The 17,303-nt window shown below is 36.9% G+C and overlaps 1 protein-coding gene across 1 annotated transcript in view; it reads right to left on the bottom strand.

Annotated features, from left to right (window-relative positions):
• Positions 1-17,303, bottom strand: part of LOC150080136 (cell adhesion molecule Dscam1-like) — a 1,047,872-nt gene that overhangs the window by 388,616 nt on the left and 641,953 nt on the right. Inside the window, 1 exon segment of the mRNA XM_090381929.1 lies at positions 10,780-10,926. Within this exon segment, the coding sequence (XP_090238055.1) occupies positions 10,780-10,926 (147 nt within the window).

Genomic DNA, 17,303 nt, shown 5'->3' with positions numbered 1-17,303 from the left:
AACATATCTTGGAAGCTACTAGGCTTTACATACCAACTAAGAAATATTGTTCAAGGTTTAGGCCAAAATGGATGTCAGATGAACTAATGAGGCATATGGCAGAGAAGAAAAATGCATGGGATACTTACAAATTAACACATGACACAGAAACCTATGATAGATACAAGTTGTTATGCAACCAAGTTACAAAGGAGGTTAGGCAGGCGAAGGCAGATTACGAGAAATCCTTGGCAAGGGATGCAAAGAAAAACAGCAAAGAGTTCTTTACTTATGTAAACTCTAGAAGGAAGGGGATGAATCAGATTGGTCCACTTGATATTGATGGGTCAACTGTTGATGATCCTGCTCAGGTAGCTAACAAACTAAATGAATATTTTGCATCGACATTCACACATGAGGAGTTATTCAGCAAGGGGAATGCCAGAGGTGTATTCAACTCTAGCAGTAAGCTACAGAATCTTGAAATAACTGGGAGTAAAGTGGAGGAGAAACTGTTGAAGATAAACACAAGAAAGGCACCCGGGGTGGATGGGATCTAGCCAGTTATATTAAAGGAGGCAGCAAAGGAAGTAAGCAAACCCTTAGCCATAATTATGAGAGCTTCCTTGGACTCAGGGGAGGTACCCATAGACTGGAAATGTGCAAATGTGACCCCAATTCACAAAGGAGGATCAAAGGCTGACACAAGTAACTATAGACCTGTGAGCTTAACTTCTGTTCCAGGAAAATTAATGGAGGCACTGGTTAAAGAAGCACTGCAGGATCATTTAGACAAGACTTCAGTTATAGCTCAGACACAGCATGGTTTTGTTAAGGGGAAGTCTTGCCTGACCAACTTGATTGGATACTATGATGCAGTCACAAAAGAACTGGATGCAGGGAACAACTTTGATATTATATACTTGGATCTTAGAAAGGCTTTTGATACTGTTGCATATGGAAGACTGCTACGCAAATTGGAGCAGTGTGACATTGGAGGCAAATTGCTGCTATGGATAAAGGGGTGGTTGAGTGGGAGAAGACAGAGAGTGGTAATCAATGGACACTGCTCATCGTGGACTAATGTTATTAGTGGAGTCCCTCAGGGCTCAGTGTTGGGTCCATTATTGTTTTCTGTATTTATAAATGATATTGATGATGGTATATCAAGCTTAATGTCCAAGTTTGCAGATGATACAAAGGTTGGCAGGGTTGTCAAGGACACTACTGACACTACACTGCTGCAACAGGATCTGGAAAGGTTGAGCAGATGGGCTGAGAGGTGGCAAATGAAGTTTAACATTGACAAATGTAAAGTACTACACATGGGAAACAGCAACCCCAGGGCAACGTATCAACTCTGTGGTACTACACTGACAGTGGTAGAGAATGAAAGGGACTTGGGGGTGATTGTGCAGGCAGATATGAAGTTCTCTGAGCAGTGCAGACGGGCTGCAAGAGTAGCTCATGGAGTATTGTCAATGATATACAGGAATTTTTCCAGCAGGGATAAGGAGGTGATTATTCCATTGTATAAGGCAATGGTCAGGCCACACCTAGAGTACTGTATACAGGTCTGGAGGCCTCATTTCAAGAAGGATGTAGAGCTGCTGGAACGAGTACAGAGAAGGGCAACAAGATTAGTGAATGGAACAAAGGGGTGCTCTTACGAGGAAAGGCTTAAGTTTTGCAAATTACAGTGTCTGGAGACTAGGCACCAGCGAGGTGATCTGATAGAGGTGTATAAAGCCTTGAATGGTTTAAGCATGCTCAATGCTGATGGATTCTTCCTCTAGCTCAGAAAAATCACCTGAGAGGGCATAAATTCAAATTGAGGAAAGACAGATGTAGGATAGACGTGCGGAAATTTGCCTTTAGCCAGCGGGTGGTTGGTTGGTGGAACAGACTGCCATCCCTTGTGGTGGAGGTTGATAGCCTAAATAAGTTTAAGGCTCAGCTGGACAGGTATTTTGAATGAACAGAGGGGTGAAGTGGAAGTGGGTTTTTTTTTTTTTTTTGGCTGATGCTGCATAAGTTTGCTTTCTTGCATCAAATGCCTCTACTAATGCTAATGCTAATGCTAATGCTATAGTTTGAACATTTAATGTAGAATTACATTAAATGTTCAAACTTTTTTTTATTCTTTTGCTGATTTTATGAACTATCAAAATAACATCCTTTCAATATAATGATAGCTTTATCATTTCCCCTTGGAGATTGCTATAAAGTCCTTCAAATTTATATATAAGGTGTGGCAATAAAGTTTCTGGACTGATGCAATAAAAAGAACACAAAGTGAAGCAGCTCAAAAATGGTTTTATTTTTATTAAAAGTAATCACCACTTGATTGAATGAATTTATCACACAGTTCTAAAACTTTCTGAAAAGAGTCAGCTAAGGCATCCATATTTGGTTCGGTGGTTCCATTTTTTTTATAAATAAATAAAAATAAAAAAAATTCTTTTTGTACTCCAAGATGACCACATGGTCAGAGGAGGATACAAGATACAGATAACATGAGAAACGGCACCATATTTAGCAGTGTCAATGTTGAACCTCATTCACTCAAAGCATGTATACCCTTTGACTTGACCACTCGCTACAGTGACCGTATTATGTCCTCAACAGCCTGAAATTTCTTTCCTTTGAGAGCAGTTTTCAGTTTGGGAAAGAGGAAAACATCTGCTAGTGCTAGATTGGGAGAGTAGGGTGGATGGTTGTTCTGTACAGTGGCATGTTTCATCAGAAATGTCTTCACAACAAGTGTAGAATGAACATGAATACTGTCGTGCAACAAGAACCAGCTGCCCTCAAAATTGTGGCCTCACCCAGGAAATGCACCTCAATAGTCTTTAAAGCACCTGTATATAGAACATGGCACTGACTTGCTCCTCTTTAGGTATAAATTCCTTGTGAATAACATAATCAGCATCATTTTGATCCTAGGCTTCTGTAAAAAAACGTTTTGGGCCTTGGTGATGATTCTGATGCTTCATCTCTGGGTTGTACATGGAAACACCCAACACTCATCTCTAGTGACAATACAATCAAAGAAATTAGCACTGTCTTCACAAGTCTGGACAAAGTCTTCATACACTTCTGCTCATCCATGAGGATGTGTGGCACAAATTTTACACAGACCTTCCTTTTCCCTAAATCTTCATGCAGAATTTAATGAATTGTCCTCCTTATTCATATCCAACTCATCAGCCATCTCTGAACATCAAATGACAATCTCTTTCCACAATTTCTCAAACTTTTGCAACTCTGTCCTCATTTCAAGAGGGTGATGGAGGCCCACTTCTTGGGTCATTGCAAATGTCCTCCCATCTGTCTTTGAACCGCTTATACCATTCAAACAAAGTGGTACGACTTAATATTTCATCACCATAAAATGTTTTGAACATATTATATGTTTCTGTTGCAGTATAATGCAAGACATCCATTTACTGCTCATTGTAAAATTGTGTCATGGAACATTAATGCTACTAACAAAACTGGTTGTAACTTGCAACCTGTCACTGGAAAATCTCTGTACCACCATCTGTTGAAAAACATTTGAACTACAACTACAACATGCTACATCCACTTATTTTCAAACTAATTGAACGTGACCACAATAGCACCAGTCCACAAACTTTATTGCCACACCTTGTATATATCATTAAGTAATTATAGCATGAGAGGATGCTGAGATGCATAAATAAGGAGCAGACAGTTTAATAGCACAGAAAAAGATAACATGGGAGAGTTAGCAGAAAGAAAAGTACTTAACAGTTAAGTTTATCTGAAATAGTAATACAGAAACAGTTTAAAAAAAAATTACCCATCACTTGCCCATCCCATTCAATAATTTGTCCAATTCTTCCAAAATTTAATCATTCAATCCATTTTCACAACATCAGGTGGAAGCCTCTACCAACAAGCAGTTTCTCTCTGGCTGAAAGCAAATTTTTGTAGATATATCCTGCAACACTGATTTAAATTGAAATTTGTATCTTCTTATATGTGCTGTCCAAGAAAGAGTAAGGATGAAAATGATATTTAGTTTACTCAATCCACTCAAAGCATTAAACACATCAATCAGGTCTCCTTGTACATGTCTAGTAAGGCGTGCCTCCGTAGCCAGGTGGGAAGGAGCAGCAGTGCATAGCACACTTCTTGATTAGACCGGGGTTTGAGCCCGTCACCACGGGCTCCGTCACCAAATACGGAGGATGCGGAAAGGTCAGGGAATGACCACCGCATATTCCCGGAGCAATATGGCCTTAGTTGCTAATGCTCCTAAAAACCAAATAACAAACAAACAAACATGTCTAGTTTGTGAAATTTGTAGAACTAAAGTTTTTCTTTACCCTTTTGTGTCCCTGACCAATCTTGTTGCTCTTCTCTGCACCTGCTGCAACAGATCTGTACCCTTCCTAAAATGAGACTTTTATTCATACTTGGACACAGTATTCCAAGCACAATCTTAAAATTACCTTACTCAACATAATTATTATCTCACTATTTCTACTAATTATTGACAAAGGATGGCAGTATTTCTATATTCTTTTGATAATGCAAGTTAGAAGAGTTCCATCCTGAACATTTATTTGCTTTGAAAACAAATCTCTAATAACAGTGGTTTTTAATTAAGTTTGTTCATCAATCTTCAATGGTGCAAGTGAATAAGCTTATATAGCGTTAGCCAAAAAAAAAAACCACTTCCCACATTACCTGTCCATCCCCTCTAAATGTGCCTGGTTCTTCCTTAAACTTATTAACACTTCATCGGTCAGTCACTATGTATCTCTAAGATACATACATCACATCTTTCTTTATTTCTGGGAACAAGATGTCACTGTGCACATGTGCTTCTCAGTAGCATCCTACATTGCTTCTTGGAAGCTATTGGTATTGGTTTAGTTTTCCCAAGCCTTTTGGTTTCAATTCAGTCTTCTGTTTGTATCTGTGAGATACAGTGCGTCCATCCACATAAGTGGTGCTGCGTTGCTTTTGAGGGCCAGGATGGATCACTTATACCCAAGTAATGCAGATGATGCTGAAATTATTTGTGCCCTGCTGTTTTCTGGGGAAGTAAGTGACAAAAGCATTGATGACAGGACAGAATCCAATTAGGCTTACATTGAAACAAGAGAAGACCACTCAGAGAGTGCACAAGATCAGAGGAGGAAAGTTGCAGTGAAGAGTATGACACTGACAGTTTAGGGAAAGATAAATTGACAAAGTGGAGGAAAGTCAACAGATCAACAAAAATTCGGTGCAGATCTCAAAATCTTCTAACAAAATTGCCTGGAGTTATTGGTCAAGCAAGAAACACCAGCATGCCCTCCAAAGTATGGAACTGTCTTATTACAGACAAAATTTTAGAGGCACCTCCGTAGCCAGGTGGGAAGGAGCAGCAGTGCGTAGCACACACACTTCTTGATTAGACCAGGGTTCGGGCCCGTCACCACCAAATACGGAGGATGTGGAAAGGTCAAGGGAATGACCACCGCATATTCCCGGAGCAATATGGCCTTAGTTGTTAATGCTCCTAAAAACCAAATAACAAACAAACAAAATTTTAGATAAAATTGTTGAATACACAAATCAGTATATTCAAACTGTTCAGTCAAACTACAGCCAGGAAAGGGATGCAAAATTTACAGACAAAATTGTGATAAAAGCTTTCATTGGCCTTTATTTAGCTGGAGCACTTCAGAATAACAAGCAGAGATTGGAAGAATTTTTGGGAAACTGATGGAAATGGCGTTGAAAAATTTCGCTTGGTAATGAACCAGAGACACTTCAAGTTCCTCATCAGGTGTATAAGGTTTGATGATCAAATAACCAGGGATGAGAGAAGAAAATGTGATCACCTCACCCCCATAAGAGAGATTTTTACTGAATTTGTAAAAAAATTGCAAGAGTGTTACTCTCTGGGTCAGAATCTAACTAATGATAAGAAATTAAAGGCTTTCAGAGGAAAATGCGGTTTCAAACAGTATATACCTTCAAAACCCAACAAATATGGACTCAAAATATATTCCTTAGTAGATGCTAGGGTGCTGTACACTTACAATCTTGAAATATACACAGGGAAGCAACCTAAAGGTCCATACAAAATCAGCAATAGACCAGCTGACATTGTCAAAAGACTGGCAGAACCTATCCATTGGACTGGATGGAACATTACGGCAGATAATTGGTTTATGGATGTCAATAGTTTTTGAACTCAGAAAAAGGAAACTCTTTTATGCTGGAATAATAGAAAAGAACAAATTGCAACTCCCAGTCGAATTTGTGTCAGCCAAGAGTCGACTTGAAAAATTGAGATTTTTTGGCTTCAGGGAAGAAGCAACAATTGTTTCTTATGTACCAAAGAAATCAAAGAACGTCATCTTGATTTTCCCCTTGCATTTTGATGATGCCATTGACCATGAAACAGGTGATCACCTGAAACCAGAAATTGTAACGTTTTATAATGCAACCAAGTTGGGAATAGATACTGCGGATTAGATGTGTGTGACTTACAATGTGGAAAGAGCTTGTCATTGGCCGATGGTGATATTCTATGCCATGCTAAATATTAGTGGAATCAATGCACAAGTGATCTATATGGGAAATGAAAAAGAAGTAAACAGCTGCAGACTATTCCTCAAGCAACTTTCTGTGGAATTAGTGGCTGAGGAACTTCATTGGAGGAGTCAGGTTCCTTGACTTCAACTCAGGCAACAGAGTACTGAGCCCTCTACAAGTGCAGAACGGGAGAGCAGTCGCAAGCAGTGCACTAATTGCCAGCAAACAACAAAGAGAACCAGACTGACAAGGTATTCTTGCACAAATTGTAAACAATACCTCTGCTTAGAGAACACAGAAATGATTTGTGCATCATCCTCTAAAAAAAGCAACGTTCAATGAACATGACGAAAAATAATTTTTTATATAAAAATACTTTTATAAAAAGTTTTTTGAAAAAATAAAAATTTATTAATAAATAAACATTTGAAACTCTTGCATATGTTATTTATGAATAAACTAGAGTGATTTTAAAACATAGTCTTTAATTTTTGGATATGAAACATATATAATCTATTCGATATGAAACCTATATAATCTATTGGATATGAAACCTATATAATCTATTGGATATGAAACCTATATAATCTATTGGATATGAAACCTATTATATATAATCAAAAGCAAGTATGTATCTGAGAGATACATTGCAACCAACTATGTTTGTTTTTCTGGTGCATTCGATGACGGGTTAAAGCTACTCACTTCAACAACTCCACACGAAAGTTTGTTCCAACAATCAACTATCCTCTGGCCAAAAGCAAATTTCTGCACATCTATCCTGCAACAATCCTTCCTCTTTTTAAATTTTTCTCCTTTATGCGTGTTAATTGAGCAAGACTAAGGATGCTACCAACATTTAGCTTACAAAATCCATTCAGAGCCTTAAACATTCTATATGCAGGTGCCCAGTTTCTATATGCTGAAATTCATAGAAATGAAGTCTTTCTTGGTAAGAGTACCTTTTTGTTTCCCTCACTATGCTCGCTGCTCTTCTATGCACCCATCCCAATAGATCCACATTCTTTCTAAAATGAGGCTTTCAGACCTATGGTAATTAAGATGTAGTCTAATCAATGATTTATACAGTGGGATAATCATCTCCTTATCCCTGCTGGGAAAATTCTCTGTTTTCATATTTATTATTCATAAATAATAATCAATTTTTCAAATGAATCTTTCAAAAAACACCTCATGTAAGACTATTAAAACCACTGATATTTATTATAGATCATGTGGAAGAGTTCTATAAATTACTTAAATTAGAAACAAATACAGGTAACCCCTCATAAATAATAATCAATTTTTCAAATGAATCTTTCAAAAAACACCTCATGTAAGACTATTAAAACCACTGATATTTATTATAGATCATGTGGAAGAGTTCTATAAATTACTTAAATTAGAAACAAATACAGGTAACCCCTCCTTAATGCTGATAATTCATTTCGGAAAAACAGAGCACTAAGCGAGCGCCACATTCCCATAAGGTAACAAATGTATTTGTACATTGCGGTCGGTGCCATAGGATATTTCCTAATCAATAATAAACGGTAGTGAAAAGATGCACAAATGTTGGTCAAAATATTTAATATTCAAATATTTGTACATATAAAATATCCTGAATTACATACGTATATAATTATGTGATAACTACTTACATATCAAAATTAAATTTAAAATTCCAATTTTTAAAATCATGAATTTAATTGATCTAAATTGATTTAATTTAATTGATGAATTTAATCATGAAATATGTGTCAATTTTGTGTGAGCTTTGGCTCACACAAAATTGACACATATTTCAAACTAAAAGGAGTATTAATTTTAAAACCCCACAGCATTACCACCCAACAATAAAGTCAACCAATCCTTCCCTGCTTTGAAACCTGGCATGTTTTTTTTTTCTTCTTTCAATATGAAACTTCTTTTAGGCATTCATTTCCACAAAAGTCCTGCTTCATCCATGTTAAAAACTTGTTGAGAAGTATAACACATAATACTTGTTATAATCAATAATTATAACAAGTTCTTTTTTGAAAGTTTCGGCTCCTTCATCTGCACTTGCCGCTTCTCCCTGGATTTTAAATCTATTCAACCAGCCCTTACCAGTTTTAAATGGTTCCACATTTTTTTTTTTTTTTTTTTTCAGGTGAGTTTTCTTCAGATCATCATATTGGTTAATCTATCTCTCTTTTATAATATTTAATTTAACTGAATTCTGCATTGAATATTATCTTCAATAAAATTAGTTAAAAGTCTTTCCATTTCAATCCTAATAGTCGGCCTAGCCCTAGTTGCCTGCAGTGGAACAGCTATCTTTCCCACTGCTAAAATTAATTATTTATTTTTTATAATTGTTCTTACAGTTAAAATTGCAAGTCCTAAATTATGGCACACATCCGCTTGTCGTTGACCAGAATCGATTCGCTTCAAAAGGTCTAATTTTAATTTTCAAATTCAGTCTTTTTTTTACATTTATAGTCTTCGTACTGCACCCAGATGTTATTGCTTTTTCATTCTTATCAGCCATTATTAACTCTTCAAAAATGTAACTGCATTGGTTGCATTAATTACGATACAATGTTCAAGTAAACTGTCTGTTACGCACAATGTCTAATACTGCACCGAGTGATGACTAGACTTTGGATAAATGCATAGAATGCAAATATTACAAGCAATATACTTGATCATTTTTTTAAAATGTTGATCTCGGAACTACGTAACAAGTCACTGTACTGCAATTAATTTAACGTGCGAGAAAATTTCACTGTGCATGGGAAAATTTCTCAAGTGGCGTGGAAAACATTTTAATGCTGTTTTGGTATTCACTATCAAGCTATCGACTCCATCAAATGAAACGATTTTGTTAATATGCCAAAATTGTAATCTGTAAAAAAGCGTTATAGTGATCTATGACAGCGTTATAGTCAGATACGGGTTATAATATAAGAACAGTGTTATAGCAAATAACATTATAACAGGGGCCTGCTGTACATAAATTCCAAGCTTCACTGCATGAATAGCAGTCATATTTCCATGCTAGCTTTATTATGAGTAAATTAAAAGAAAAACAACATGGTGATAGTGGGTCATTCATGACCCTGCTTGGGTCATTCGTGCTATATCTCTAAGAAAATGATTTTAAAAAATTCAAAACCACACCAAGTCTTTATTTAGAAGGTATAGTAAACCACAGATTTTATTTTCAATCAATACTGGCTTGTTATTTTCAAGATGGCCATCAAAGGGCTACTGCCACTACCAAAGGGTTAGCTTAACAGTGGTGTTATGTAGGGTTCAGTCCTGTTTATAATCAATTTATTAAGTACCTTTAATATGGTTAATAAGAAAGTGATTTCTCTATAATTTTCAATATTTGAAAGGTTCTCTTTCTTTGGGACAGAGAATGATAATGCTCTCTTTCTGGTAAACTTTTGGCATTTTCTTCCCTTACATGTGAATGTAGAGGCAAAATACTCATTCCGATTATCAGCTATCTGAGCAGGATCATCCATGGTCAAACCATCAATATCAAGTGGACCAATCTGTAATTATGGTTTATAACCAAAGTTTTCTCGTAATCCGCCTTCACTTGCCTAATTTCCTTTGTGACTTGATTACAGACTAGCTTATATCTACCATGGGCTTCTGAGTCACCTGATATGCATCCCATGCATTTTTATTCTCTGTCACAAGTCTCAATTGTTCGTCTTACATCCATTTAGGCCTAAACCATGAACAGTATTTCTTAATCAGTATGAAAAGACTAATAACATCCAAGATTAATTTTTTGAATGCTTCCCATTTAGAATTTACCGTTGGTAGCATTATCAGTTGGTCCCACTGTACAGAATTTAAAAACTGTCTGAGACCACTGTAGTCACCTTTATAAAAGCAAATATCATCTACATCCTGTGTTTTTCCATTTTTTTTCAAAAAAAAAAAAAAAAAGAGGAAAACTTTTGTATTCTAATGCAAACAATAATAAAATTTAGTATTCTAGCTCTGTGAAAGTTTCACAGAAATAGATGTCCCAAATAATTGAGAAATCACTTCCCATAATAACAATTATTCTGAAATCAGAATATATAATAGGAATTCTGTAATTGCAATAAATATTGGTATTTATTATTATCACAGAAGTGGTAAAATTTATTGTTTTGGTGGCAAAGATAGTTTCAAATCCAGAGAATTGAGGATCAAGTTAGAAAGATAAGCTAGAGGCACACCTACCAGCAAGGGACTCTGCCGGCCTGAATAAAACTTTATAACCTTGAAGTACACCATGAACTGAGGAAGGAGAGGGTGTTTCCCAAGACACATGAAGATTTTGGGAAGTTAAAGGCAAGCATTTTACTTCCTGGGGTGCTTGGCTAGGTACTAGAAGAAAATAAATCACACTAATGCAATTTCTTACTATAATGAAAAATAAATTGTTTAATTACAAATATTATAACAGTACTGATATTAACACTAGTATAAATGAATTTGATAAAACAGCAAGAAGACTGAAATTAAAAAATATTCAAGAATTATCAGCAATGAATGGCGGTCAGGCTATTGAATATTTATCAAGAAGGGGAAATCCACTTAATTTTCAGTTTAATCTGCTATTAGCCAAATACAGAGATTGCAATTTCTCATTTAATGGCCTAAAATATTCAGTTCTAGAAATAATTAATAGAGAAGAGGAGAAATATGGTTAGTGATCATTTTTTTTCTTGGCTTAAAATGCAAAAACTGTTTCTATTTTTTGCATATTTTTCAGTTTTTTTTCCAGCCAGTTTTTTCCCTGAGTAGTAATTATATTTGTCTTGTTGCTGATTTATAAAGTTGCTTTTCAAGTGTCAGTTGATGCGATAATATTGGAAAAGCCAGTATATTTTTGGAGCACACCGAGATGAGTGCATGGAATTTTGGTACCTTGCCATAATTATTAAATATTTATTGTTTTCAGAAGAATTTGGCCATTTCAATGGCTTTCATGAAAATCTAGTAGTTTAGGTGCATAACTTGTCTGGAGAGGTCTGTGTTTTGGAGCCCACGGCATCCTCACTGATCTGAGCCATATCCTTTGCTGCTCTTGTCCAAGAAATAATTTTAGTTAAAAAAAAATTTATTTAATTAAATGTATAGCATTTAATTTAATTTTTCACTGTGGTACATTTTATGTACCACAGTGGAAGTCAGGCAACCTCTGTTGAGGTATAGTGTTGTAGGATAGGGGTTTTCACTCTGTGGGTTGTGACCTCCAGAGGGATCATGAGCAACTTGGAGGGGAGAGTTTAAAACTTTTTAAAATTTTGTCTCAGATTTTAAATTTGATATTTTATTTTATTTCCTGTGAAATTGTTTTATTTGATAAAGTTGTATTCTACCATTGTTTCTATTTGCTATATAAAACCAAATTAATGTATATTAAAAGTAAGTGATACAGTGAACCTCCCTTAATAGACACCCTCTCTAAAAGGGGACATCTATTATTTGTGGACATTCAGGCTTGGATCCTGGCCATAACTATTAGAAATTACATGTCAGATGACCTCTCCAAATCAGACACTTTAATGAGTTAATTTTTGACATTTTCAACCTCCTTAGATGGGACATTGTCAATGGTAATTGACACACATACATATTTTATTTGGTCAACGGGATTTTGCAATGAAGGTAAGTGAAGATCAAGGTTATTACAATAATATTAATTAGACTTGTGATGATCATGGATTACTCACAGAGCAGATGGCACAATATGTCATTAATACTTTCATCAACGATGGTAAGTAATGTTTACAAAGTTATTTGGGCTGTCTGATGCAGTTCCACTGTTGCACATCATTTAGCAAGGCAATAAAATTGCCAAAATGAGAAATGCTGTTTCCAGAATTCAAAAACTAAAGTACTGTAAGAAGTCTATATACAGGGTTAAGTTCGTGATTTGTCTCATACATATAAAAGGGGGGGGGAACACCTCTACCAACGGCCTATGTAGTTAATTTTTACCAGTAGCCTGCAAAGATTTTCCATTCTGCAAAAGCAAGGTATTCACAAACCTCCTATATAAAATTAAAATGTTATTGTGTAAATGGAACACATGATACAAATCTGAAATGACTTCCAGGTGACAGAGGATGTCTTCAGGTTTTTGTTCATCAACAGGAAAATTGTTCTCTGTGGTAGATGGTGGCATAGTCACAAAACAGTAATCATGGGGAAAGTTACCATCCTGAGAAGATGCAGTGCATTCTTTGGTTCAATGAGTTGCAGTCCACCACTGATATGCATAAATTTCAAACAAGGTTTAAAAATAAGCCACCAAGTAGAACTAAAATTCTGCAATGGTACAGAAATCTCATAAAGAGGTCTGGTTGTGCAGTAATCTTGGTAGATGTGGTGGCTAAACAAAAGTTAGTGAAGACTCATTGGAGCTGACTGGAGGAAGTTTTATGCTGAGCCCAGGAAAATCCATATGCCATGTCAAGATCAAGTATGTAACACGTTATGTCTTGGGATGAAACCATATAAGTTACAGCTAGTACAGAAGCTGCTGATTGACAAAACCCAGAAGTTAGAATTTTGTTGATAAATTTCTCTGTGATCGGAGTTTTGTGATTGTGCTGCCATCTATTACAGCACATTTCTAATCGCTGAATAACAACTTAAAGATGTCCTCTATCACTTGTCACTTGTTTCAGATTTGTACCATGCATCCTATTCGGGCAATAATGTTTTAGTTTTTAAATGGATAAAGGATATGGATTGGGAATAAAGGGATGGTTGAGTGGGAGAAGACAGTGAGTACTAATCAAGAATGATGCTCTATGTGGACTAATGCTATTAGTGGAGTACCCCAGGGTTTGGTGTTGTGCCTATTGTTGTTTTTTATACCTTCATCAATATCACTGATAACTATATCAGGCATAATGTCCAAGTTTGCAAATGATACAAAGGTTGGCAGGGTTGGTAATGATAGTAATGACAATACTTCACTGCAACAGGATCTAGAAAAGTTGGGCAGATGGGCTTAGAGGTGGCGACTGAAGTTTAACATTGACAAATGCAAAGTACTGCATATGGGTAGCAGTAACCCCAGAGTAACGTACCAACAATGCAGTACAGGTCGACCATCACTAATCTGGCCACCGGTAATCCGGTTACACCACTAATTCGGATATAATTTCTGCAAATATAATTTCAAATTTCCCGGGTTGGCACACTGACCTGCTGCTACTGTTTTGGTGGCGTTGGTTGCAGTATCAGCTGTTGGTGTGAACTCGTAAACACTGGCAAGCCATTCCCACTTGTTTTTCTGCATTTATTATTATAACCTGCTCACATTTAGAGACCCAGCTATGGTTCCAATGCATAAAGAAAGTGCCTCTCGTGGTGTAAAGTGAAAACACTGTACATTGTCCATAACAGATAAAGTTGAACTTGTGAAAAAACTCGACAGTGGTGTGTCTGTGAGAAGTTTAACTCTACTTAATTATAAATTCCAGCAATTTCTCTCAGTTCCTCTTATTTTAGTAATTTTCTTTTAGCCATTCCTATTTAGATTTTTTTTTTTTACAAACTTGCAGAAAAACACAACACAATATGATGGATGATACAGCGTGCTAACAAACTTGTTTTCACAAAATTTCTAACAATATGACAAACTTATTGCGAAGTTTGAGAGTTTATTTTATCTTAATTAATTTTGTTGCAGCACCGCTTGCCGCATGTGCAATAAACTAATCATAAACAACGTTCATATGTATGCCGTAATAGCATCACACATATGTGGCCAACACGGCTTCTCAAGAAATAAAGTAATCTACTAGACCACATTGGCCACATGTATGCAACATAAAAAAAAACCTTTTTTTTTTTTTTTTTTGATATTTTAAGCGAAAAAACGACAACACTGACATTACAATATATCTATTTTAGAATTACTAATAAAATTATTTGTTAAATATTTTTTGACCCCTGGAGAAGTAGGATGAGGTGGTTAGCTGTTGGGTAAACTGTATGTACTAAAATAACCACCGGTGATCCGGCAAACTCACTAATTCGGCACCCCACAGATCCCAATGCTGCTAGATTAGTGACAGTCAACCTGTACTTCACTAAGGGTAGTGGAAAATGAAAAAGACCTGTGGGTAATTGTGCAATCAGATATGAAGTTTTCTGAGTAGTGCAGACAGACTGCCAGAGCAGTTCATGAGGTCTTGTTAATGATATAGGAATTTTGCTAGCAGGGATAAAGAGGTGATTATGCCTTTGTCTAAGGAAATTGTCAGGCCACATCTTGAGTACTGCATACAAGTCTGGAGGTCTCATTTTAGGAATGATGTAGAGCTGCTTGCTGGAATGTGTACAGAGGGCAATGAAATTAGTGAGAGGAACAAACTGTTACTCTTACTAAGAAAGGCTTCATTTTTGCAAATTGCAGCATCTGGAGACTATGCACAGGTGAGTTGATCTGACTGGGGTGTATAAGGCTTTGAATGGTTTGAGCAAGCTCAATTAGCATTAGCATTAGCATTAGTAGAGGTATATGATGCAAGAAAGCAAGCTTATTCAGCATCAGCCAAAAAAAAAAAAAAAAAAAAAAAACCCTCTCCCATTTCACCCCTCCGTTCGTTCGAAATACCTGTCCAGTTGAGCTTTAAATTTGTTTAGGCTATCAACTTCAACAACAAGTGATGGAAGTCGGTTCCACCCGCTAGCCAAAGGCAAATTTCCGCACATCTATCCGACATCCGTCCTTCCTCAATTTGAATTTATGCCCTCTGAGGTGATTATTCTGAGAAAGATGAAGAATCCCATTGGCATTGAGCATGCTCAAACCATTCGAAGCCTTATACACCTCTATCAGATCACCTCGCTGGTGCCTAGTCTCCAGACTCTGTAATTTGCAAAATTTAAGCCTTTCTTCGTAAGAGCAACCCTTCCATTTACTAATCTTGTTGCCCTTCTCTGTACCCGTTCCAGCAGCTCTACATCCTTCTTGAAATGAGGCCTCCAGACCTGTATACAGTACTCAAGATGTGGCCTAACCATTGCCTTATACAAGGGAATAATCACCTCCTTATCCCTGCTAGAAAAATTCCTGTATATCATTGACAAGACACCATGAGCTACTCTTGCAGCTCGTCTGCACTGCTCAGAGAACTTCATATCTGCCTGCACAATTACCCCCAGGTCCTTTTCATTCTCCACCACTGTCAGTGTAGTACCGCAGAGTTGATACATTGCTCTGGGGTTACTGTTTCCCATATGTAGTACTTTACATTTGTCAATGTTAAACTTCATTTGCCACCTCTCAGCCCATCTGTTCAACCTTTCCAGATCCTGTTGCAGCAGCATAGCGTCAGTAGTGTCCTTAACGACCCTGCCAACCTTTGTATCATCTGCAAACTTAGACATTAAACTTGATATCCCATCATCAATATCATTCATAAACACTGAAAACAACAATGGACCCAACACTGAACCTTGAGGAACTCCACTAATAACATTAGTCCACGTTGAGCAGTGTCCATTGATTACCACTCTCTGTCTTCTGCCACTCAACCATCCCCTTATCCATAGCAGCAATTTGCCTCCAATGCCACACTGCTCCAATTTGTGCAGCAGTCTTCCATGTGCAACAGTATCAAAAGCCTTTCTAAGATCCATATATATAATATCAAAGTTATTCCCTGCATCCAGTTCTTTTGTGACTACATCATAGTATCCAATCAAATTGGTCAGGCAAGACCTGCCCTTAACAAAACCATGCTGCGTCTGAGCTATAACTGAATTCTTGTCTAGATGATCCTGCAGTGCTTCTTTAACCAGTGCCTCCATTAATTTACCTGGAACAGAAGTTAAACTAACAGGTCTATAATTACTTGTGTCAGCCTTTGATCCTCCTTTGTGAATTGGGGTTACATTTGCACATCTCCAGTCTATGGGTACCTCCCCTGAGTCCAAAGAAGCTCTCATAATTATGGCTAGGGGTTTACATACTTCCTTTGCTGCCTCCTTTAATATAACTGGATAGATCCCATCCACCCCAGGTGCCTTTTTTATGTTTATCCTCAACAATCTCTCCTCCACTTTCCTCTCAGTTATTACAAAATCATCCAGCTCACTGCCAATGTTTACTTTACCTACATCATTCTCCTTCCTGAATAACTCCTCATGCGTGAATGTAGATGCAAAATACTCGTTTAGATTGTTAGCCACCTGAGCAGGATCCTCAACTGTTGAACCATCAATATCCAGTGGACCAATCTGATTCATCCCTTTCCTTCTCGAGTTCAAGTATGTAAAGAACTCTTTTCTGTTTTTCTTTGCATCCTTTGCCAAGGATTTTTCGTAGTCTGCCTTTGCCTGCCTAATCTCCTTTGTGACTTGGTTACAGACCAACTTATATCTATCATAGGCTTCCATGTCACCCATTAATTTGTATGTATCCCATGCATTTTTCTTCTCTGCCACATGTCTCATTAGTTCATCTGACAACCATTTAGGCCTAAACCTTGAACAATATTTCTTAGTTGGTATGTAAAGCCTGGTAGCCTCCAAGATTAGTTCCTTGAATGCTTCCCATTTTGAGTTTGCTGTTGGTAACATCATCAGTTGGTCCCACTGTATAGAATTTAAATACTGTCTCAGACCATCGTAGTCGCCTTTACGAAAACAAAAACCCTTCCCTTTACCTCTGATGGTAGTTACCTCCTTGAGTAAATCCCACTTCAACACACTGTGATCACTGCCACCTAGTG

Source organism: Mastigoproctus giganteus, chromosome 9 (assembly GCF_048544385.1).
Source record: "Mastigoproctus giganteus isolate SK-2022 chromosome 9, ASM4854438v1, whole genome shotgun sequence".
In the NCBI taxonomy this organism is placed as follows: Eukaryota; Metazoa; Arthropoda; class Arachnida; order Uropygi; family Thelyphonidae; genus Mastigoproctus; species Mastigoproctus giganteus.
Note: the sequence above shows the minus strand (reverse complement) of the source record. Positions and strands in the feature narration are given on the sequence as shown.